We start from the raw sequence: 25,163 nt of genomic DNA on the forward strand, positions 1-25,163 counted from the left end.
GCTTGAAGCGATCTCAGAAGTGGCTCTGTGATGTCGACTTCCGTGCGCCACTTTCCAACAAGATGAATGAATGGACTGCTTTGTAAGAGATCAGATTGGAGTCTTTGGCTCATGTCATAATGCTAAGAGCACAATCAGGGTAGCTTTTGTGGAACATGGCAACATTTTTTTGTAATGCTCTCTCCAATCGCATTCACTTATTGTGGTGCTGTTTAATATGTATTGCTTGTTTTGTATTTGAATAGGAAATGGGAATATTTTGCTGCAATGTTACGATGTGTTGTGCATTTAATTTAGCGTGTATTTTATCAACAGCAATATTAACATTGCAATTGTATAGCGAATATATATATATACGTTTAAATTGTGTTGTACGAATCTGACGTGTGGTTTCGTGTTATATCCCGCACATTTTATTTTGCATGTTCAACCCAACCCTTAAAAAAACATTCCCAATGATTTAAGACGATTTATGTTTTCCATATAAATTAGCCATTGCACCCTGAGTAGGTTATGCCTTCTCCTTTGCCTGCTGATACAAAGCATTAATGCTATTAACAAGCATTAATGCCATTTACAAGCATTAATGTCATTTTCCTATGAGATCGTCTGTCTCACATGCTCACCCGGGCCATTGAATACAGATACAGCAATTGATGCATTTTGCACACACGCAGATTCACTTTGAGGCAGAGACCAATTTTCTCAATTCTCCCAACCCTTAAAAGCACTTGTCAAATATGTATGAACTAAAAACTTTTTATTTTACCAGCTAAGGCCCACTGAGCTATCGAATTCTTTTTCAGAAGCGACCTGCCCACAAATGATAGCTCAACAAAGCATCTTATCACGTGGAAATGTAGTGGCCAAATACTCTAAACACATGTTTCTTAATGTGGGGGGGGGAAACACCGAGAGACCCGGACAAAAAATCCACGTGATTTCGGTGAGAACATGCAAACCCCAAAGATACATCTTCAGGGTCGAGATGGAACCCACGACCTCCTGTATACCAGGCGAGGTAGTTAACATCTCGCCACTGCAGCGGCCATTTAACCAATACCCAACACATGCCTGTTGGGTACTGGTCATAACTGTTTGTGAGCATTGCCATCTCATGATAATGCAATGTAGACTTTAATACTGGCAATGCTTATTGAATTGGGGATATAGCCTCACTCAGATGCCATCTTGTGTGGTTGGTTATGGCTATGGATTGCCCTTAGGAAACTATTAAAATCCGCGGTACCTGGATGTGAAAGCTGATCCTTGGCAATATCTCATTCGTATGGCTTTTAAAATGAACAAACTTAAATTCCCAGTGCACATTTATTTTTACCATAGCCCCAACCCCCTTCAGAATGAAATGAAAGGCTATGGTGGCTTCAACAAAATATAGATAACACGAATGAATGTTATTCTGAAGTCTAGCCTGGGGGGACCTTCATCTCGCAGACAAAGGACTAAATTATTAAAACGGTAAAGGTACAGCCCTGCAAGTGCTTGCTCATGCTACTGCTGGTGGAAGGGCCTCCACTCGAAGCAGACCTCGAGGGCCCCTCTGGAAGGTATTATTAGTATTATTATAATTATTTTAAAATGATACAATCTAAAATTTATTTAAGTAATGGGTTAGATCGCATAAATATAAATGTGTTGTTAAATCCACCACCCAACACGGCCAATTAGTGAGGTTTTTCACAAAAACTAAATATAGTTCCGAATTCAGCACATTGGTGTGTTGGAGAGTAAACCCACAACATTTACAATTCGAGTACGACGGTTGGCCGGTTATTCCAACCAGCTTCATCAGGCGACAGCCAGAATTGTGGAGAAATGCTCTTCTTTCGGTCTTTAATAGGTAATAACATGTGTGCATTATATGCAACCGGGAAAAAGACAGGTAGAGTGCATTGCCTTTTAAATCTGCCACTAATGCACATAAAGAACGTAAAACTACGCAACGATAGAGATTGTATCTAGATTTGAATATATAGATTGTGCATTTTTTACTAAACTTATTCGCGTTGGGCCTGCGAGCAGCAATTAGCGTGAACATTTACTCAAGAAGGCCCTAAGGTCCAGTTGAGGTGCATCGGCGCACTTTCCACCTCGCCCAACGGCTGGTCACTGGGTAAAACAAGGCAGTGACTTTAAACAGACAATCCAGTACGTCCCGGCGTGCTTTGCACGTCAAGATTGCAGCACCATTTCGCGTGCGTTTTCTCTACACACTCTACCAGTGACGGACAGCCACAGCACCTCCTTCCCCAACTTGTTAGGGCGAGGTTGCGTCTGCCCGCTGCACACGCCAGGCAGAGCTAATGTGCGGAGGCACATTCCAGCCTAATGATTTATTCCTGCAATGTGTAAGATGCATCATTCTGACAACGGAGCACTTGCCATGCATTACCATAAACAAGTCAAATATTTTTTTTTATCCCCACGTGGAATGTTAAGGCTGGACATTGGTACATAATCTCCCGCATGCACCACCGGTTGACCCGTTTTTAACTGAATGACAAACAGTGTCAAAATATTCCATCAATCCCATTGAAATTTTTAAAAACGCCTGACGGTGTTTGCCACGTTTTATTTGTTGCACTCGTTTACATTTTATATATACATATTTCACTCCCCCTTAAATCTTCACACGACACCATCTGCTGCATGAGATGAAATCATGCTCAGATTCTTTCTCTGTAGTTCTGACCTCGCTTTATCGTCGTAGCTAAAGTTGCGGGTTGCTATTTGGCTAAATTTTACTAATGTAGTTTTTTTCTTAACTTTTTGCCCAAACGTACGCATCTTTGAAGGTTAAGGTACAGTATGGCTCACGTTTTTTTAAACATTTGAGAATTTTACTTTTTTTTCTGCTGGGTGGCTGTGATGGTGGGACAATGTATTGTTTTCTCTTTGTACTTCCTTTCAACAATAGTTTCGTTGGTTTTAAGTTCTTATGCAAATACACACATATTGATCTTGTTCCTGCATTTGTTTTGCTTGTTTCCCCAATATGAGTTTGATCCAAATATAAGTTTACGTTGCAAAGTTAGTTTGCCTTACATTATGTTGTTTGGAATGTAATGTTGATATGATGCAAATCACATGTACTTACAAAACAAATATTAAGTCCTTTCCACCCATTCTCCCATTTGAATTCACAGGGTTTGTAATCTATAACCATCCACACAGTAAATTATTAAAAGTACGATTCAGCACAACTTGTGTTTGGTGACCACAAATCGTTCTTATTTTTGTTGTTGCCAAAATCGATAAAACCCAGTTAGAATTAATCCTGAAGGACATATCTAAGTTGTGAACTCATGACAATCGCATACCGGGGCCGTGTTAACCAGAGTTTGAACTCGCCTGTCCCCTCCATCTACAGGTCTAACTGAGTTTCATGGACTGGTCACATCAGGCATTGTCAATACGGCTAATTGAATGATAAATGTGTGCATGTGACCTGCAGTAATGGTATTGGCCTCCGTCTAACATCATGAATTCCACAACTGTTGCCCAAGACGTTTGGATGAATGGAGAGGACTGCCATTATTGTCGAATGACCATTTAATTTGCTGAAAAATCCCGTTCTTGCAGATTTGTTTTAAATGGCAGCTGGCCAAAAAAAAACCCAAGGGGAATTTAAACAAAAACAACAAAACTATTTTGTACTTGGTGACATTTTTACTTAATGGAACCATATGGAGCAATTCTTGTTGCTGCACTTCTGTCAACTCTCATAAGCATAAGGAGTAAGCCTTTCATTGAGGTCATTTGGCAGATGGATAGCCTGGCGGTTAGCGCCCTTGTCACTGCATGGGGTCGATTGTTCAATTTCGTCTGAATAACAACTAATTCGGCAGGACACTAGCATGGAACACCGTGCACTTAACAGTGGACAGCATCACACACCCTGTGACATTTAGAGTCCAGCTCATGCCCCATGTTGCAAACTTTGAATATTATAGACAACTAAACTGAACAAGGAAGTAATTTTGATGATTACATTTCTTTCAAAAAATATCGGACGGTGCACTCAATGGAGCTCGTTACGAGTGGAGGTCCTGAGAGGTAGAAATTCCACATTCATATGGCAGGAGGAGGTCATTCACATAGCACAATAACTATTGGCGTTTGTATTAATCAGTTTTATACTCTTTTTGGATCTGTTGTACAAGATACAACACATCTCAACGCATTGCTACCTATTTGTAATTAAAGAGACGATGTCATGAAGTAGAGACACAATATAACACACACACATAAATTATACTGGTGATGAAAATTATATCTTTAGAATTACAAATTTATGTATTTTTTATTATAAATAAATTTACGCTTTGATTTTTACCAATTCCCTTTGGGTTTTTTTTTTTTTTACAAATGAAATATTGCACAAATTTTTTTCCCTGAAATACGAGTCTTAAATCGGCAGGCACATAACGTTATTTTTGTCATCAATGAAAATGTATGAGAGGTGACTGTTTTCCGGTTTCCTTGTGTCCGCGTGGCCATCCATTCATAGTCTCGAACTGCACTATTGTGGTGACCACAGCGATTTGAGAAAGGGCGCAGAGAAACGCCAGTAATGAAATAACCACGTGGACAAATGTACCGGGTTAAATTTCAGATTACATTGAAAGTCCAACAATGGATGTACTGCCATACAATCGTAATACATGTGTGTTTTTGATTGCCTGCCATTGACTTCCTGTATTTGGCTGTCGCTTAGCAAAGTGAGAGCCACCAAGGGCTGAACAAAACAACCCCATCCGCGAAAAAAGCGGCACGCACAATGAAGGATTCTTACCCCTTCAATCGGGTGCCACGGTGGCTAGGAGATGTTAACTAGCTCGCCTGGTATACAGGAGGTCCTGGGTTCGATTCCGACCCTGACGCCTGCTGTATATTTGGAGTTTGCATGTTCTCTCTCCCCGTGGTCACGTGGATTTTTCTCCGTGTCTTCCCGTTTTTCCCTCCGCATTTAGAGACGTGTTTAGAATATTTGGCTGCTGTAAATTTCCACATGATACGCCACTTCGTTGAGCTATAAGTTGTGGCTCAGTGGGCCTTACCTGGTAAAATAAAAAGTAGCTTTATAGTTTTTGACATTGTCGTTAAATTTCTGCCACAGCCAGATAGATTTCAACACTGGTTGCTGATAGCCTATTAGCAAGCCTACAAATTCAACTAACCTGTCAGAATCAGAATCTTTATTTACACTGGAGTAATCCCACAAGCTGTAAAACTCTATGTCACAAATGTCCAGCAGCTTATTCCGCTGATACGATTGTCCTGGTGAATTGACGAAGTACTATCATTGGCAGGTTTAGAAAAAAATGTACGGTCAATGAGACACGGTGAGAGGTCGCTGATTCGGTCTACCGACACGGGCGGTTGAAAAAAATGTCCCAAGTTTATTACATCCACCCTGACTCTGTCAGCCCAACGGTATGAAAGGCCTCGTGTGTGTGTGTGTGTGAGGGGGTAAAGTGTGGGTCCTCCCACCTTTTCCAAGACATTTGGCCAGCGTTTGAAGAGTTAGCCACAATATCCTCTCGAGGAGCTCTCTATAGCTCCCTCTAGTGGAGAACCTTCCGCCAGCAGTGGCGTGAGCAAGACATTGCAGGGCCTGTGCCTTTACCCCCTTTTTACTTTTCGATTTAAAGCTTTCGTGACTGCAAGGATTCATCTTTTTGGTTCTTTCGGTAAAGTCACGTAGAATGGAGATAATAAAATATTAAAAATAAAACATAATAAAATAATTCTCATGAATGACTCTGTCTTCAGACCTGTTCTCCACCTGAGGACGGCTGCTTGCGTTGTGGCCGAAACGTCGTGAGAATTATGTTATTATGTTTTATTTTTATTATTTTATTGTTTTATTTTCATTATTTTATTATTTACATTCTACGTGACTTTACCGAAAGAACCAAGAAGATGAACCCCTTTTTACTGTTAACTCGTGGACCGTGGCAGCTGTGCCCGCCCGAGTGCGCTGGCAAGTGGCGGCTGCGAACCCATCTCTGTGCCGCCCTTGCCCCGTACAGAACAGCAGCCCCCATCGCAAGCTGGTGGAGTCGTTCGCCAAGAGGCGCCTCGAGTTCATGAAGAAGGAGTCGAAGCTGAGGAGCCACGAGGAGGAGGTTGAGGAATTCACCATCGGAGCCCTGCCACGTGCCACCAAGCCCGCCATCTGCCTCCAGCAAGAGCAGGTGGTTCACTTTTGCGACGGTTAGCACAGCGTTGAAACAATGGTATTTGTTTCTTTAAATGCCACCCACCCCCCCCCCAAAAGATAAAGACATTGATCCCCCGTATAGCCTTTGCAGACTGTTGGGGCAAGTGCTGTTAGCGAGCACCTGTGAAGGCCGGGCACTGTGGCAAACGAGGGGATTGGGTGGTCAGCGCCACGCCCGGCCACCTTTGTCTCCCCAGTGGCGATGTTTACACACTGCATTGTGTTCTCATTTGAGGCTGAGTCGACCTAGGGGAGGTCTAGAACCGGTTCAGATAATCGTCACTGGTGTTGGCCGTAGGGCAACGTGCTAACCACGACACTACCGCTCCCCCCAGCCGCAGCTCTGTCCCCCAGCAGTATGCATGGGCTCACCACAGTTGGTCGATCAGCGGGTCACACGTAGTACGGTGATCTCCGAGTAATCCCACCTCTTCAAAGATAGCTGGTCCAGTGGGAAGAAATAATACGTCAAATACCTCCTAGAGGGCCTCTTTAGGAGCTGTCTCTCATGGAGGCACCTCTGCCAGCGGTGGCACGAGCAAGGAATTGCGGGGTTGCACATTTACCTTTTACCTGAATAAACTACAAGAGTGTATTTGTCCGTGCTAAGATACGCATTTAGGCAGTGCTTGACTACCTCTGTGACCTTAAACCAGGAGTGAAAATTCCTGATTTCGACTCTCTGGTGTTTCATTAACAGATTAAATGTCTTTACATTAACGGGTTAAATGTCTCACCAACACAGCCACCGTTGCTCGTTTTCCTCGATGTGGCGGTGGCTCTACGATCTTACATTGACATGCTAATCTCTCACAATACAATGGCCACCCCTTACATTGACATGCTAATCTCTCACAATACAATGGCCACCTCCGCAACTTCGTCGTCGATTTTACATTGACATGCAAATTTCTTCACTAGCCCCGCCCACTTCGCTTATGACCCTTGGACTACACCCATCTCAAACCTTTATAACATCCTGCCTCAGCAGCTCTCCTGCTATTTTTTGCACCTGATGACGATTGCTTGTGTTGCGATCGAAACGTCGGGATATTTGTATAATTTTTTCTATCTACGCGGCTTTACCGAAAGACTCAAAGTATATGAATTCCTGCAGTCACGAAAGCTTTAAGTGAAAATTTGAAAATCCACTTACTATTTTATGTTTAAGGAGGTAATAACCCCGTGAATGTGAAGCACATTTATATTTTGCTTACAGTGGTGGTCTTAACAAATATTTAACAACATTTGAAATGGGTAAAGTTGTCCAAGGAAAAATAAATTAGGCTAAAAGCTGCTGGAAATTGAGGAAAAAAAGGTTTCTTCGAGAAAGGTTTTCATATCCACTCTCTATATACTTTTTAGATATGCAGCCTCTAGAGAAGCGAGTAAAAATCGACACTCGTGACAAGGTATCAACCGTTTGTCTATATTCAGCAATCTACCCAGCCCCTAACTACTGCAAGTTTGGAATATTTCAATCAAACTTGCAGCCTTTCCGTGACATAAAAATATGATACAGTTACATTTTATTTATCTATTAGTTTACTTTGTTTATTTTGAAAAAAATAATTACATCTCCTGGCGATAGATGATTTTTTTCAACATTAACAAGCTAACGAATGGTACTATATTTATTGCCTGAATATGTCTGTTGACTTTATAAAGCTGCATTGTAAAGATACTCTTACTTTCATAATCAACGTTTTTGGGTTTAGATCGCGTTATTTATAAATGTGTCGTAACCCTCCACCACCCGACACGGCCAATCAGTAAAAAAGTGTCACGTTGACAAAAGACAAATAGTTCACTGCTTTAGCCCACCGGTGTGTTGAAGCGTGAAACCACAACATTTACAATTTGTTGGGGGGGTTTAAAAATATTGGTCGCGAAAGCCTACGTGTTATACTCTTTGTTAAACCTGAGATATAAAATACTGTAATCTGATTCAAAAGTGCCCATATGAAATGAGATTCCATCCAAGTAAAGCAATATCATGGTACAGGCCTTTTAATCTTTCAAATAATATAATAAAACAAGTACATGATGCATTTTATTATTAGTATCTGCATAAAGACAATAGCTTTAACCTAAGACTTAGATACTGCATGTACACTTACAAACGTGGGATACATATTGTAAAATTAAACATGAAACGTGATGGCATAACCTCAACTGGAAGTGCTGATTGAGAACAACTGAAACACTGTGCAACAGTGAGAAGCTGCCTTCTTGAGTTGGCGTGCCTGCGTCTGCATTGAAGAGTGAGACACATGGCCTTGTATAATTTCCCACAGGAATATTCACTGAAATATAATTTTCTCAAGATCAGCAGGGGGGTACAGCTGGACATGTTTATGCTTATGAAAATGAGCCCGCTTCTTTGTGTTAAATGCAAATTTTGGCTCGCCTCTCAGTGGGGATACAGCTGAACTTCGAGGCTAAACTTTACCCATTGGCATAATTGGGGCTAAAGAGTCAAAGATCGAAACAGGTTTTAAGTACAACGTGTGCCACACGAAATGGTGACCTGGGAGATACTCTTAGTTCTTTCGGTAAAGTCACGTTGGACAAAAAAATGAAATTAATAACACTCAGGATTCAAACATTGCCAGCTCCTGGAGAAGCTACGCAGGTTTTGTTCTGGCCACTGCTTGTACAGATGATTCACAATTGTGTGCGAGTCGAAATCCCAGTTAGAAGTTGATGCAGCCCATCATCAACTAATTAAAAATGGCACCGGTTTGTGATAAAATTTGACCAGTTGTGTTTTTTTTGTGACTGCTCCTGATCATAGAAATGTAGAACATTTACGAATCAAAGGGACGTCATTTGAACAGAAGGTTTGCCTCTTGCTTGCTTGCTTGAGCAGGGAGACACCTTGGCTTTAACCGTTATTTAAGCTCGTTTGATTATTAACATTCTCGCTTCACTGCAGCTGCCGAAGTCGGAGGGAACAGAGGTAACGGAGGAGTTTGCCGTGAGAAAGAGACGCTCCATCATCCGAGCATTTCAAAAGGAAAAGGTAACCCTTGATAGTGGATTTTTAGCCCGCATGTTACGCAAACGCAAATCACTGACGCACGCGTCCTTATGGAAAATGCATCTGTCTGGAACTCTAACAGGATTGCTCGGCAGTGAGTGGCCCTGGATGATGGCAATATAGAACGCCGCGGGAGTCACTGCAATTGGCCTATTCCAGTCAACACGTGATTGGCACTGCTTCGTGCACCGTAACGACTCTAGTCGTTAAGGTTTCATCACCATCATCATCACCATCACCGTCGTCATCAGCCATGCTCATTGCAATTTTGGATGAAAGCCTCCCCCAAGCCTTTGCCGCCTCACGGAGAACTGTGACTTAGTAATCCACGGGCGAATCTCATCGCTCCTTCTTGGCAGAGGATGTCTTCTCGGTTGAGTTCCCCTACTTTGGCTGGCAATCCGACGTAAAGTTTTTTTCTGCTGGCGTGTTCTGTCCCACTACTCTTCTCAGCAAGTGAATATATTTTGTGTAACTCTCATACGTTTTCTCTCACGCACGTGTTCTTTTTTTTTGTCCATCAATGTTATTCTAATCTTGCACAGATCTCTGCTTATTTGTTCAATTTTTGCACGTGTCACAGTCGTTAATGTGCACTTGATTCAATAGTTTCCCATTTAGTTTGTTGCTGGCGACATCTCTCCTGACCCTTTGGTGCCGTTTATCTGTTACTTTTCCATACTTCTCTCATTTCACATCCTTTATTTCTTCCCTTCCCGTTTCCTTTGTCCCTTCATTATTATATCATTTAATTCGTTTCAGATATTAGGAAGCAACTAAAGTGATGCGCTCTCAAATCTAGATTGAAAACTCATTTCTTTAGAACTGCTTTTTGTGTTTCGATCGCTGTCCTTCACCCTCACTGCCGATCAGCACGGTTGACTACGTATGGTGCGAAAGAAGTTCAACATACACACACTTTACATACAGGGTGCTTCGAAAAAGATGTGAACACTTCTGAGAATTTGCTACAATTCCACGAAGAAATGTGCCTCCGGGCTCTGGAGACCACCTGGAGAAGATTCCAGGCAACGCGTTGACAATGATGGCGAACAAGTGGAGACTCTTTGACTATTTTAAACTATTAACATACATTTCTTAAATCATGTTACAGTGTATTCTCCGTTCTTTTCCCATTTAAAACGAGAGTCCCATATAATCGTTCACGTTTTATTTAAGCACCTTGTATATATACATTCCTCAATTAGAGTTTGGATGGGGTGGGGGGGTGGGGGGGTTGTGTACGCAGGCATTCGCGACTGAGCAGAGACCTTCAACTTATTACACTGGAGAATCTGGTTTAATCACGGATGTCTGCCCAGATTCACATTCAGCATCGCAGTGGCGGTGGCGGACCGGCTCACAACACGGTAGAATCATCCCCCCCGAGGCGCCCAGCCACATCTCACAACGTCTAATCTCAGTCAATGTGAAAACATTCATCAAAACCGTTATATAAGCACGGCAATGCCCCCCCCCCCCTCGTTGAGACGGTGGCTTAGCTGTCACATAAAATGCCGCGTGTGTTTTATTGCAAAATCGCTGTCTCTGTGGATGCTGCGTCTGCGCAAGCTATTTGGATCCTGTGCCGACTGCATTAATGGCCTTAACAAAACTGGCACGTGCTAAATTAGTAACACTGCCGGTTCCGTGCCTAAGTGGGAGATTTGAGAGCGGTGACAACAGACAGCCCGTACCAAGAACTTAATCATATCGCCATCCTCATCCACAATTGATCCGCTGCTGGATGCGGGCCTCCATAAACTGTCGCTGTCCCTCACGGTGGTGCGATGTGATGATCTGTGAGCGTGTGTACACGTCTCCCCCTCCACCCCGGACGTCCTCTCTGACGCGTTTTGAAAGCAAACCTCTGCGGTGGACCAAGAGTCGTTTCAGAGTAAAACAAATGCCAGTCGCATATACATATGCGTTATGCTGTTGGTAGTTGTTTCAGATCATGCAGGTTATCTCCATGAAAGGGTTATACTGGTAGGAACCTCCTGGTTGCACCGGCCCACAGGGGATTATTGTGTCCGTCGTGCCGGGAGGTGTGGGTGGGGAGGGAGGGGCTGGGTGGAGAGAGGAGCGTGGAGAGGGGCTGGGTGGGGAGGGGAGGGTGGGGCGGGTGGGGAGGGGCTGGGTGGGGAGGGGCTTGGTGGGGAGGGTGGGGCTGGGTGGGGGGGTGGGAGGGGTGGGGCTGGGTGGGGAGGGGCTGGTCACCCCGTGGTGCCCTTATAAAACTCAACGTTTAACCTACTCACGCCGGCTTGTGCCCGCCCTCACAGTCGGGCATATTTGCGGAATACACCACGCCGCCGATGACCTTGGCCATTGACCGAGCAACCCAACGTTCCTACCAGCTCCCTCCGCAGCAGGAATGTGTTAATTCTCGATCACCAAATAGCATCGTCATACATCTCTGGTTGTTAATCCATAAAATAGGTTTTGTTGTTGTTAGATGTTGTAAATATAAATGTGTTGTTGAACCCACCACCACCCGACACAGCCAATTAGTTTGTCATGTAAACAGAACATGACAATCAGTGACTATGTCAGCACACTGGTGTGTTGGCGAGTAGACCCACAACATTTTACAATTTGATTACAAAGTTTCACCAGTAATTACAACCAGCCTCATCAGGCGACAGCCAGAATTGTCAATTCAGCACACCGGTGTGCTGTACTAGTAACGAATTGGCACGTTCTGTTTACGTGACACACCTTAATAATTGACTGTGTCGGGTGGTGGCGGGTTTAACAAACACGTTTATATTTACGCGATCCAATCCAAAAAAACCTCGATTATGGATAATATTGGTCGCGAGAGCCTACGCGTAAATCTGGTTGTGAATGTTAACGTGTGGGGCGGTAATGTCAGTTTCTTTTGCACTCTCCTCTGATTTAGAAACGGAACGTGAAGCCAAAAGTCGCCGCTGACGAAGCCGAGCAAGAGAATGGCACTCAGTCGGACTGGTGAGAGCTATTGCACCACAGCACTCGTTATCGACTTACGTAACTTTATACGTATACAGGGCACTAGGTTAATCTGGCGGACGGAGTGCTACCGAGTTGATCTCAAGAGTACATCGGTAAAAAGCGTATCCGCGCTCGGCAACGCATCGCCAGAGTGGCATTGTAAACACGCCTTGTCTGTCATTCTATTAGAGTCCGTTTGGCATTGTGTGTTGAGATGATAGCGAACATGTTCAACATACTTATATAGAAAAAATAAGTTGAATTCTTTTTTTAATGCCGAAGTCCTTTCCTGTTAGAAGCCCTTGAGGCAAACTGTCACGTGCAATAGCTAGCATTCATATGATTACACCATGGAAAGATGAGATATGTATGGTATTTAAAATTGTGAAAGGCTCAAAGATTAACATTATTTTACATAGAGTCCTCTGCGCAACGGCAGGTATTTGGCTCGAATTCCCTTTTATTCTACCTGATGTTGAGCTAGCATGTGTTTCACTTGAAGTCATCAGGTGGTGGCATCTTTGTTTTTACCCAACACTTTACCCCACCGCACGCGGCCTGCCAATCGACTAATTGCTTGGTGTGGACACCATAGTTTCATATGCCGTGCTTACAGATCAAACTTGCAACCCTCTGGACTGCAAGCCCAGTGTGTGCAAACCGTGACGCCAGCGGCAGCATTTAAGTGGCCGCTAAGTGCAGACAACGCTGCAGCGTGTGCGTGTTTTATTATACGCCATATCGCGTGCTAAAACGCGTTTTGACACTTTTGCATTCACTGTTTCACACATGCTGATTAATTGTGCACTCTGTGACATCGAGAAAAGATTGGGTGTGCATGTCACCGTCGAAGTTTGATTTCTTGGGAGAAGTAACCTTGTAGATTCTTTAAAAAAAATTAATTGGGTGCCTGCTATTGACCTCCTTTGTAATCTGCTTTTATTAACTTCGGTTTTTTGACATAAAAGTTGGGGCATGCCAAAGTCTGAAAGTAAATCTCCCGCCTGCTGAAAGGGTGCCAATTATCGCACTGTCATGTCGCGAATCCTCATGGCAGCGAACGTGCGAGCGATCGAGTGATACAAATGTTGGACTTTGCACTTTAATATTTGTCTCAAATGTCCCTATCAACATCATCATCACGATCTTCTTCTTTCTATGTGGCACATTGCAGAGATGAGCAATTGATTATTTTTTTAACGGCACTAGGCTCTTCTGCACAATTGGCTTAACGCGCACGATCGTAATCACCGTCGGGCGGCGGTGGCTACGCGCGCCTGCAAGTCAGCACTTTGGAGGGAAGGGTCGGTGGATCACACGAACGTCGCGAAACTGCCTTCCCCGTTGACGTTGAGGTGCCACGCCGTGGCTTGCCAGGAGAACACGGTCCAGCAAAGTGTGGACGCCACCTGTTCCATCTGCATCGGATGTAGTGTTGCCCCACTGGCAACATTCATTAACATTCATTAATAGTAGAGAACATCTTTATATAGAGAGGACCGCAGAGATGTGGTGGGTGGGGGGGAGGAGCGGGATTTGGTGCTTCCCGTTACTCGTCTGCTTCCTTGCATCGCTGAGTTGTTCTCTCGCTTTGAAAGCGACGGAACATTTTTGCATCCACGCGTTTACAAATTGAGACTTTTTGGTATTGTTACCGTCATGAGCTGTCATAAAATTACTACATTGCTACAGTACTACAATGCCAATCATCTAATTACATGTGATTATTGGGTTATATGTACAGGATATGTTCACTTAAGGCCATTTTAAAGGTCACACATACTTTGTTTAGCCAAATGAAGACAATGTAATTTAAATTCTCGCTTTCTTCAAAAAATGTTTGCTACAATTTGTCAAATTGTGACACTGACACCTAATGGCCTAATCTTGTAATTGGTGACACTCGCACATAGTAGACTTCGTGCCATATTGTATGTGCTTATAAGAATAGTAACCAATGAGTCTGCTCTTCTGCAGTGGTCTTCCATTCCAAATAAAAACCTCTAACTTTACCCACCCACTTCAGCCCATTACATTAGTTGTATTTGTATTGGCGTGTTCTCACCTTTATCTTCGTGAACGGCAGAGGGCAGTGCAAGAATAATCCATTGCTGTACTGTAGTATGCTCCCACTTACATGCTGCCCACTTTCACCAGCCCCCATGGTCAAATAATTCCCATGACCCCACGACCTATGGGGAGGCCCTTAGCACGGGTGGCTACGTACGGTGCGAAAGAAGTTCCACATACATGCACCCAGCATGGGTGTTGACAAGAAGGCATACATGTCCATCCCCTTGTTTGCTATTGTTCACCACGTACCGGGTGATCGATCCACAGATGCGCCACTAAAATGACGAGGGAGAAATGCGAGAGAAAACAACACATGCATTTCAAAAGCCTCCACGTGTCTCCCATCAATCTCGATACCCTCTTATCTAGGAACACTCCCCTCTGTAGGATACAAAGCCATTGCTTCCGCAACATTCAATCACCTTTTGAGAAGAACAAGGGTCATTAAAAATCAGTGGGTTGTCACTCAATGGATCACCGTGCACATTTCAAATGTGCTCCCATCATCAGTGGACAGATCATGTAAATATGTTGAACTTCTTTCATAGCCATCGGAGGTGTGCGGGAAGGACAATAAATTAAACACTAAAAGCACTTCTAAAGAGTTTTCAATCTCGATCAGGACACCGTGTAGACAGCAGAGCCACATGCTGTCTACAAGGTGATACATCTGGCATTGACATTATAGATCAGCCATCAGCTTAAATGTTCAATTTCTTCATGACCAGGTCTCACGCAAGAGGGCCCCACTGCGCGCGTCTGCGGATGGTGCAAGGAGGTGACCCACGTGGGCGGTCTGCCCCAGGGCCTCCAGCACGAACCTCTGTGGCGGTCCCCGTGCGTAACGCCCCCGCTCGTCTCTCTAACCCTCCTGCCCCTCTGCCCCCCACCACGTGCGCAGCGCCCGACTCAATGGGCAGGAGAGCCGGGGCAGCTGCTCGCACCGCGCCTCCCCTCGCCGTGGTCCGGGCAAAACCATGAAGCTGTCGCGAGCGCTGTCCGACCTGGTGCAGTACACGCGCTCCGTCGCCGTGCACGACGTCGATCACGACGGTACGCGGAGGCTAGAGTCCCCTGGGCGCCGCTGTGGATAGATGTTAACTCCCTCGCCTGGTTTGCAGGAGGTCGTCTGTTCGATCCCGACCGTGACGTCTGCTGTATTTTTGGAGTTTGCTTGTCTCTCTCCCCGTGGTCGAGTGGATTTTTCTCCGGATCCTCCGGTTTTCCCCTACACATTTGCGTTTTGGAGTATTTGGCTGCTATAAATATCCACGTGATAAGCCACTTCGTTGACCTATCATTTGTGGCCAGGTCGCTTATGAAAAAAGATAATAGCTGAGTGGGCCTTACCGGGTAAAATAAAAATCGTAAATGTTTTTCTTATTTTTTTTGTGATTTGTTTACCTTTCCTTTAAATTGCACTCCTGTTGTGTTTTTGTATTGTTTGTAGTTTGAACTTTCTGACCCATCCCAAATGGACATCTGTGAAAAAAGTGCTTTATAGCTCATCGACTTCCTCCAGTATAAATACATATTCTGATTCTGATGAATTCCTAAAAAATGTGTGTTATTAAAAGACCGCTGTTTCTTTTTCGTATCTGGGGTAATGCAGTGTTAATCCACTCCAGCTGGGCAGTTCTGTGGTTAGACCACTTAACTTTCAGTAGGAAGGGCCATGATTTCACATCCCCGTCGGGGTCAATTAAATGGGTGCTGCTTTGCGTGGGAATTCAACAGCGGTTTCTGCGGAGATGGCAATGATGAACTTCCACCGCTGGCACATAACAACCCCATTGGAGATGAACACGATCCAACGCTTGTTCGAATGTAAAGCTTTTCAGGCTGTAATTTTTTTAAATTATTGTGTCCTATTTTCAAAGTGATCACATTGTTGTATATTCGTGTACAGGCTGTGTTGATGTCTCGAAACCTCGCGAGGGGGAATTTCACTGTCTCTCTCTCTCTGTCTGTCTGCAGCGGTGGCAAGCAGCTGGCAAGTGTCGTCCTTCAGTGAGAACAAGGCGAGCCAAATGCTGCAGCAGAAATCGCAGGCGTTCCTTGCCTTCAACCAGCGGCAACTCTCACGCATCTACCCTTCCTCCTACCGCGTCGACTCCAGCAACTTCAACCCGCAGCCCTACTGGAACGTGGGCTGCCAGATGGGTGCGAACATCGCCCATTTACCCAGGGGGAGAATTTTTGCGTGCAAATGTTTGATTCCCAGCCAAGGCTAACGTAACAGGCAATCATCTGTGATTTTGGCATGTTCTCCCCGTGGTCGTGTGGTTTTTTCCCTCCACATTTAGAATCAACGTGCGTTTAGAGTATTTGGCTGCTACAAAAATGTCCACGTGATAAGCCACTTCGTTGAGCTATCGTTTGTGGCGAGGGTGGATGAGATTGGTGATAGAATGGTAGCCAATGGAGAGAACACCTTGGAGACAGAGCGATGAGATTAGCTCATGTGCGGGAGCGGGATTGTTTCTACCATCTCAGGACTTGTGTGGGATTGCAGCGGATAGATAATGGCTGATGAAAATGATGATTGTCTAAAATAACATATTGGGCTCATGATGCATGCATCATGTCATAGGAGCAGATATTCTCTTCATGCAAATATGAATACTATTCATGCAAATTATATCACACTGTACGCTATTACCGTATTACCTTTAGCTGATGGGACCAAAGAAATGGACTAAGGACACGACACAAACAAACACTGGCAAATAACACAGTAAAGATTCGATTCTTGAACCAAATTGTGACCCCCCTGAATCGTAACCAGAGGTGGTTTTAGTCTCCACTTTAATGTACAATGCTGAGACAGCAATGCCGGGTATCGAGGCCCTGCGGATCTGCAGGGTTGTCATCTCGTGTTGCTGCCAAACGAATGGTTTTGAATTCCGTGCGTGTGCGTCTCGATGCTTTTCCTTCCAGTGGCTCTGAACTATCAGACAAGTGGACGGGTCATGGAGATGAACAGGGCTCGTTTCATGGACAATGGCAACTGCGGATACGTCCTCAAGCCCGACTGCATTTTCGATGGTGCATAAATATCTACACACATTCTAGATTTGAAGCTTTCGTGACTGCAAGGATTCATATTCTTAGGTTTTTTCGGTAAAGTCACGTAGGTAAAAAAAATAATAATAAAAGTAAAATAAAAATAAAGCCGCATCCTCTCTACATAACAAAAAGGCTCAGTCCCTTTTACACGCACCTTTACATCATCTGCACCTAGTTTACGCAACAAAGGCTCATTCCTAACAGCGTGCTTCAGCCGCACCGAACCTCACAAAAATAATATTCAGGGCCTACCTTGGCTCCTCCCACCCTCAACCAGTATATATACAAATACTGTTTCTTGGAATTTCTCTCACTTGATAACAGCTGTCGTGCTGTGACGGTTCCACCTGAAGACGGAGGATTGTGTTGCCTCCGAAACGTCGTGATTTTTATTTTATTTTTATTTTACTTTTATTAATTTTAATTTTTTACCTACGTGACTTTACTGAAAAAACCTAAGAATATCTACACATGTATCAGCTCAAGCCTCCCGTCATTCACGTGACTTCTGCTTGGCCACGCCCACCCTGCATCCCTCCCCCTCTCCCCATCTTCTGCGTCTATCGCAAGGCACGAATGTCACCTCTTCTTCCCTATCCCCATCTCTCCTGACCCTTTGGTGCCGCTTATCTGTTCCTTTTACATACTTCTCTCATTTCACATCCTTTATTTCTTCCCTTCCCGTTTCCTTTGTCCTTTCATTATTATATCCTTTCATCAGTTTCAGATGTTAGGAAGCAACTACAGCGATGCACTTTCAAATCTAGATTGAAAACTCATTTCTTTAGAATTGCTTTTTGTGTTTATTTTGTTGTCCTTCCCCCACACCTTCGATTAACACGGTTGGATGCGTATATGTTGCGAAAGAAGTTCAACATACACACGTACATTCAATCTTTAACTCTACTCCCCTTCCCATGGTGTATGGCCATGGGTACATGTTTTGTATATGTATATCTCATGATCATCATCACCACCATTGATGCTGCAGCAGTGTCACGGTCAGCACACTCGTGTTTCAATGCAGAGGTTTCCGGTTTTATTTCCTGTACGTATGCACGTTGAACTTATTTTGCACCGTAATTTTCTGGCACGACAGTTGAAATAACATTGGGGCTATTTCTTGAAACCCTCAAACCTCTCTACATCCTGCAATATCAATGAGGACATCATAGTTAGTAAATTGGTAGGTCGCCTGTGATAACGTAAAGTGTTGGTCCTGCCACCTATTCTAAGATTACCTTGTGCGGTGTGTAAACATTGCCACCTACCCCCTCGTGTGCCGTTCTGGCCTTCATAGGTGCTCGCTAACAGCACTAGCCCCAGCAGCCTGTTAAGGCTACACGGGGATCTTTGTATTTGTCTAAGATGTCTGGCTATCCTGGATTGAGTAAAGGTTGTTTTCAAGTTTCCTCAAGCGGGTGCCCTTCCGCCAGGAGTGACGAAAGCAAAACCTTGCAGGGCTGCACCTCGAGCATCACCGTCATAACTACGCACAATGCAACAAACTTCGGGTTACGTAGGTCAGAGGCGCAAGTCTAAATCCCAGTCTGCAATCAGCTCAAACGAGGTTTGATCCAACGTTTACCACTATCTGGGCAGTGAACAGTGGCTGTCCTATGGAAGAAACTGATAAGACTATTTTTCATAATGAGACTATTTATTCTTATTTTAATAATTAATCCGATGAGCTATAAAGCTCTTTTTCACAGTTGGGACGGGTCAATATCCCTGTCATACGATTGTGGAACTTATATTGTGGGCTACATTCACCAGCTGGGATGAGCAAAAAGCCAATTGCTCCTTTGAGCCTGTGGGCACGTTGACCTTGGCCTGACTTGAAAGTAAAAATGACTCTTTAGAATTGCTGGTAATGGCAATGCGATTTCCTCTACAAGGAATGGTAAAAAGTTTTTAATTAAATGATTTGAATGTTATTTTGGAAAGCCCCTCTCAGTCTCAGGAAGTGGATCTATGCATAACGTCGTTGGGCGATGTTAGGATAACAAAATGGAAATGATTGTCTATTCTTGTTTTTATAAACGATACAAATTTGAGTTCCCCATGCACAAAGAAACCCACATCAGATTGGTCACAAAATAAACAACCCACCGCGTACTTGCCAGGTGACTCAATATTAATTGTAACGAATTTCCAAAGCCTACACGAGGACGTATAGTTTATGAAAAAAAATACAATTCCAAGCCCTCACTTCACGTATTCTCTTGATTGTGAGACGCACTATCGTGCTCTCTCTTATTTTAAAGCAAAGGTTGAGGTACGGTTTTATATCATCCGGGCAGGTGTGCGACCAGATTCGTACAGCTTTATTGACGCCCGGACACAGGTTCTTTTTTGTAGGGAGGAGGGGGGTGGGGTGTGCCTGACTTTCAAGAGCATCTTCTAATCCGAGGAATACGGTAGCCAACTTGTGCCAGCGATAGGTGCCCCTACAGCAGACGGCCGTGTTCGACACCCACACACAGTGGATTTCATGCGACACTTACAGCCAACCTCCGCTGCCCACACTGAGCCACGCGCGGAGCCGCTGCGTCAGGTGACCGCTTTAACTCGTCGCGCCAGACGCGTTGGCGGTAAAAAAAAAGGGTCGCACGGGGACTTTTTTTTTCTCCGCCAAAAAACAAAAAGGGAGGAAGACGTGAAGACGCGCCGTTGCCAACTTGCGCGCGCGTGTTGAAGGGTGGCTCGCCGCGCTAGAAAGGGCACCGTTTGAGAGGACGCGTTGTCATTTTCTTCGGCGCAGAATTCGCAACAAGGCTCGCCGCCGAAATCCACGCGCGCGCAAGCGTGACCTTTGGGCGTCCCCAGCTGCTCACAGCTTGAGAGGATGTCTTCTCCAAAACGCGATTTTTATTTATTTATTTGATTTACATCAACCTCTGATTTTTTTGGAGTTCCATCGAACCTGAAGTGGCCTTGCGGCGTTTTGTTACGGCATCCAGGAAAACTCTCCAGACTGTTGCGGTTCTTCATTCGTAGCCGTTGTAGTAACCACGTGAATTGGATCCACCGCACACAGGAAAACAAAATACACCGGGCACCGACTCCTCAGGAAAGACTTTCAGAATCATATTACGTGGTAAATAAATTGGTGAATAATTAGCATGTGTTTCTGGATTGTTGTAAAAAACAAACGTGTCTAATTTTTTTAAGCATCACTTATATTAGGCCCTGCACCACAATGATGAATAGTAATACTGTTTTAATTGTCCTTCATAGTAAAGCGCATTAAGCATCAATAACGTGACATATAAGCATTACTTTTTCTGCAAACGGTGTGGCGAGTGTTGCTACGTTGGGTATATAGAGCAGCGCCGGTGTCTCCGTGTTTGGGGTGTGTTTAGGAACCTTCCGCCCATTCTCAGAAGACCCCTTGCCAGGCTACCCCAAGACCCAGCTCATCGTGAAGGTGATCAGTGGGCAGCAACTCCCAAAGCCCCCAGACTCCATGCTTGGCGACAGAGGAGAGGTGAGTGTCTCCCTTGCTGATCTAGTCAACCATCACGCAAGCTCCAGTCATCCTCACAGCAGTGGCTTTTGGATCACCATCGAGCAAAGATGGTCACCGCATCGCACGCTTTCAGATGCACTTCTGCGGACATCTGGAACGATCTTTCTTCTGATATTCGGAAGCCACTAAAGCTATGCACTTTTTAATCTCAATTGAAAACTTCTTTCTTTAGAGCTGCTTTTCGTGTTTGGTTTCTTGTCTTGCCCCCGCACCTCCAATGAGCACGGTTGGCTATGTATGGTGCGAAAGAAGTTCAGCATACATATACATATGTAAAGACAGAAAACAACAAACCACTTATCTGACACGGTACGTGTGCAAATGGATAGTCAAGAAGTGTTTTAAGGACGTCTGTTTAGTGCAGCCAAGAAGTGTTTTAAGGGCCTCTGTTTGGTGCAGGGAGGCCTCAAACAGGATTGGTTAGGGCCAGAGAGTTGAACTGATTGGTGGAGAGATTCAAACGTAAAAGGCGGGGAAACGAGGATGGACTGTCGGGGTAACGACTGACAACCGCTTGAGAAGAAGGAGGAGGATCGCCCGAGGGAAATGGGGTGAGCAAACCTTCGAGAACGGGGGCTCGAGGAATGTAAAAGGGGAGCGCAAAAGGACAAGGGACAGTTGGAGAGAAGACGAAGTTCAAGCATCAAGAACCGAAGCCCGGTGTAACAGGCTAAAATAACTCTTGCCCCGATTAAACCCGGGTATAGTTTGGCCCAGGCTAGAGCATACCCGGGGGGATAAAGTGTCCTAGGCTAAACTATACCCCCCGGGGGTTTAAACTAGACTGGGCCAGACCATAGCCCTCCAGGCCAGAACATGCCCCATGTGAAAGTTCAAAGGCAATTATCCATACAGAGAACAGCCGACAACGAACTGCAATCAATATCTAAAAAGCGTATCAATGGAAGTAAGAATCTCAATTTGATCAATTGAAGCATTTTTAGAAGCAGTCGAAGCCAGTGAAGTGGAATACGCGTGTAATTCCATTGAAGTGTTGCCGGAAGTCACGGAATAGGGTTAGGAACTAAGAACTACGGGACTACTTGGACCAAGATGTCAATGAATATGTGCACACCTCTGGCATCTCTCGTGATAGAGTCTGGGCAACAGATGCCGAGATCATGGCCACAGCGAATTCATGTGTATATCGCTCAACACTATTACTATCATGGGGGTATGATTTGGCCTATAGGGGCATAATTTGGCCTAGGCCATAATATACCCCAGAGTATAAATTGGCCTAGGCCATAATATTCCCGGGTATAATCTAGCCTAGGCCGTTTTAACCCCGGGTACACTACGGCCTGGGGGTATACTACGGCCTGTTACACCGGGCCTAGAATTAGTGTTAGTGTCCACAATAAAGGCTCGTGAGTAAAGCAAGAACGTGTGCCGGCGTCACTACACCTACATACCTGAGCGTATTCACTCACATCCAGGAACAGAGAACCAGAGCAGCCAGCACTGCAACCGGTTTTATCTCAGTTGTTAAGCAGATGCCAGCCAGTGAGGCCTGTAATACAAAGAAGACTGCGACAAAGGTATATAAAGAAGGCATAGGAGAGATATCAAAAAGCTCTTTCAATTGTCAGATTATATGAGGTTTGGAAGATATATATATTACAGGATTTAAACCTGCACTTGCGTGTTTAACTAATCCTCCTTGTGTTCAATCCCCTCCGCTATAGCATCTCTATGCAGCAGCTGCTGCTGTTCTCATACTTTAGGTAGCCTTAGTCCAGACTCCTGCCTCCCTCACTCCCTCCTCCCCCTCTCAGTCAGCCCCTGACTTGTAAGTCGAAGCCTCCTATGCATGTATGTATGTTGAACTTTTACATTTCGATTTAAAGCTTTCGTGACTGCAGGGATTCATCTTCTTGGTTCTTTCGGTAAAGTCACGTAGAAGGGAAAAAAAACACATTAAATAATTATTTTATGTTTTAAATAATTATTTTATGTTTTATTTTTATTATTTTATTACTTCCCTTCTATGTTGAACTTCTTTTGAACCGTACATAGCCAGGTGCTAATATGACGTGCGGGGGAAGGACAACAAACTAAACACATAAAGCAGTTCTAAAGAAACGAGTTTTCAATCTAAATTTAAAAGTGCGTAGCTCCAGTGGCTTCCTAATATCGGAAGGAAGAGCGTTCCAGACGGCCGCAGAAGCGCATCTGAAAGCGCGTGATGCGGTGACCGTCTTTGTTTGAATAACAACACGAGTTCAATGTCGACCAAAACGACTGCTTTCTGCATCGGTTTATTTCCCAATGGCATTGGCTTCAACGTCGAAGAGCGTTCGAGATGGCCTACTCGTCTCTTTCAGATCATTGACCCCTTTGTGGAGGTGGAAATCATTGGGCTGCCGGTTGACTGCTGCAAGGAACAGACTCGAGTCATCGACGACAACGGTAAACAAACGCATGTGCTCATTGCGCACACACTGACAAACACACAGGCAACGCACGAAGCCCAAAGGGTCCATGACAATTATCAGCATTTCCACAAAGGCCTCACAGCTGAGGGTGATGCTGTATCAGTGTGTGTTGGGAGTTTTCACCTTCTCCCCTCTGAAGAGTCTTGAATGTTATTCATTGATGCGTGTGTAATTCAACTCTTTGGTTCTTTCGGTAAAGTCACGTAGGTAGAAAAAAAAATAGATTACGACGTTTCGATCGCCACACAAGCAATCGTCTTCAGGTGGTGAAGACGATTGTCGTCTTCAGGTGGTGAAGACGATTGCTTGTGTGGCGATCGAAACGTCGTGAGCTATTTTTTTTTTTACCTACGTGACTTTACCGAAAGAACCAAAGAGTATGGATTCCTGCAATCACGAAAGCTTCAAATCAAGCGTGTGTCATTTTTCACGTGCACGCATCTGCATTCGTGTTTCCTTTTTATTGTCGTCATCCGGTGTTTTTAGTGCAATGTTGTAATTCCACATTGTCAGTGTAAGACATATCCTAGTTGAATATGCATGAATGGAGTGGCGGCTCATTGAGATATACCGTCTTGTTTAAAGTCTGCGTACGCGGGGAGTCGTAACTACATTATTTTCAGCTGTCATCTATCCACTGCCACCGCCATCCCTCACAGTCCTGCTGGGATGCTACAATTAATTTCACCCTTCCACAGGAACTGGTCTCATCGGTGGTCGCCCCTTTGGGGGCATTCTATTTTGGCTGCCATTCCATCACACATCTCATCCATCAGTCATCTTCCCCGCTAGCCATGTCCTGCTCAAGCCCACTGACTTCCCCTCGTAAGGTCGTGCTCGTTACACACAAAGTGCTTGCCACAAATGAACCGCAATACCTTGCTGATCACGTCAAGGAGCATAAACCATCACTCGAACTACGGTCATCCTCGCAGCGGGTTTTTGATAACCATCGAACAAAGACGGTCACTGCATCACGTGCTTTTTGATGCGCTTCTGCGGCCGTCTGGAACGGTCTTTTATTAGGAATCCAATGGAGCTAAGCACTTTCAAATCTAGATTGAAAACTCATTTCCTTAGAACTGCTTTTTGCGTTTAGTTTGTTTTCCGTTTCCCGCACGTCCGATCAGTACGGTTGGCTACGTACGGCGTGAAACAAGTTCAACAAACATACACAGTAACAGTCAGTATTATGTCTCTGATTTACACGTGTTCCTTGATGCATGTGTCAAGCTGTCTGTTGCACAGTGTAATTCCCAGCATGCCTCATTCTCCTCTTATTTGTGAGCTTTTCTTCAATACACATGCGGCTTTATTGTATTATTTTGACATCGTTTTTGTTGCAATCTCTTTTTTTTGCGGCTCGGACTCACAGGTAACCCTCGCAAAATATAATTCCAGGGTCGGTCAGGTTTTATACCCCGGAATTTCAGACACTTACCACCATGGCCCACAGGTGTCTTCCTGAGTTGACTTCCATGAAAGGAGTCTGGTGAGAACACGTTGACACGATAATTCTGCCCAGGGAGAACCTAAGGGCGGGGGGCGTGGAATACAGAGGAAAGTTCAGAGACAAGAAGGGAAACGGGGGAATTGGGTTCTGTTCATCATACAAGGGCTTGAAGTGGATTATATTTAATAGCTTGACACCGAGGAGGATGCTGCTATTCAATATTTGAAGGAATAAAGGTTTTTAAATCGTTTAATTTTCCACTTCTCTTTCCACCAAGATATAATATGCTGTTACATTTCTATATATGAAAAAGTAAGCAAAGTAGGAAAAAT

General features: G+C 44.4%; 1 protein-coding gene across 2 annotated transcripts in view; it reads left to right on the forward strand.

The window, feature by feature from the left end:
• The window catches only part of PLCH1 (phospholipase C eta 1), a 344,205-nt gene that overhangs the window by 301,402 nt on the left and 17,640 nt on the right, over positions 1–25,163 (forward strand). For both annotated transcript variants that reach the window (XM_078607693.1, XM_078607694.1), the window contains exons 12-19: positions 6,057–6,221; positions 9,186–9,272; positions 12,196–12,263; positions 15,241–15,392; positions 16,317–16,502; positions 17,280–17,387; positions 20,774–20,898; positions 23,268–23,352. In XM_078607693.1, the coding sequence (XP_078463819.1) occupies positions 6,057–6,221; positions 9,186–9,272; positions 12,196–12,263; positions 15,241–15,392; positions 16,317–16,502; positions 17,280–17,387; positions 20,774–20,898; positions 23,268–23,352 (976 nt within the window). The remainder of the gene's footprint in view (positions 1–6,056; positions 6,222–9,185; positions 9,273–12,195; positions 12,264–15,240; positions 15,393–16,316; positions 16,503–17,279; positions 17,388–20,773; positions 20,899–23,267; positions 23,353–25,163) is intronic.

The sequence above is a fragment of the Lampetra planeri genome, chromosome 28 (assembly GCF_965212315.1).
Source record: "Lampetra planeri chromosome 28, kcLamPlan1.2.h2, whole genome shotgun sequence".
NCBI classification, from domain to species: domain Eukaryota; kingdom Metazoa; phylum Chordata; class Hyperoartia; order Petromyzontiformes; family Petromyzontidae; genus Lampetra; species Lampetra planeri.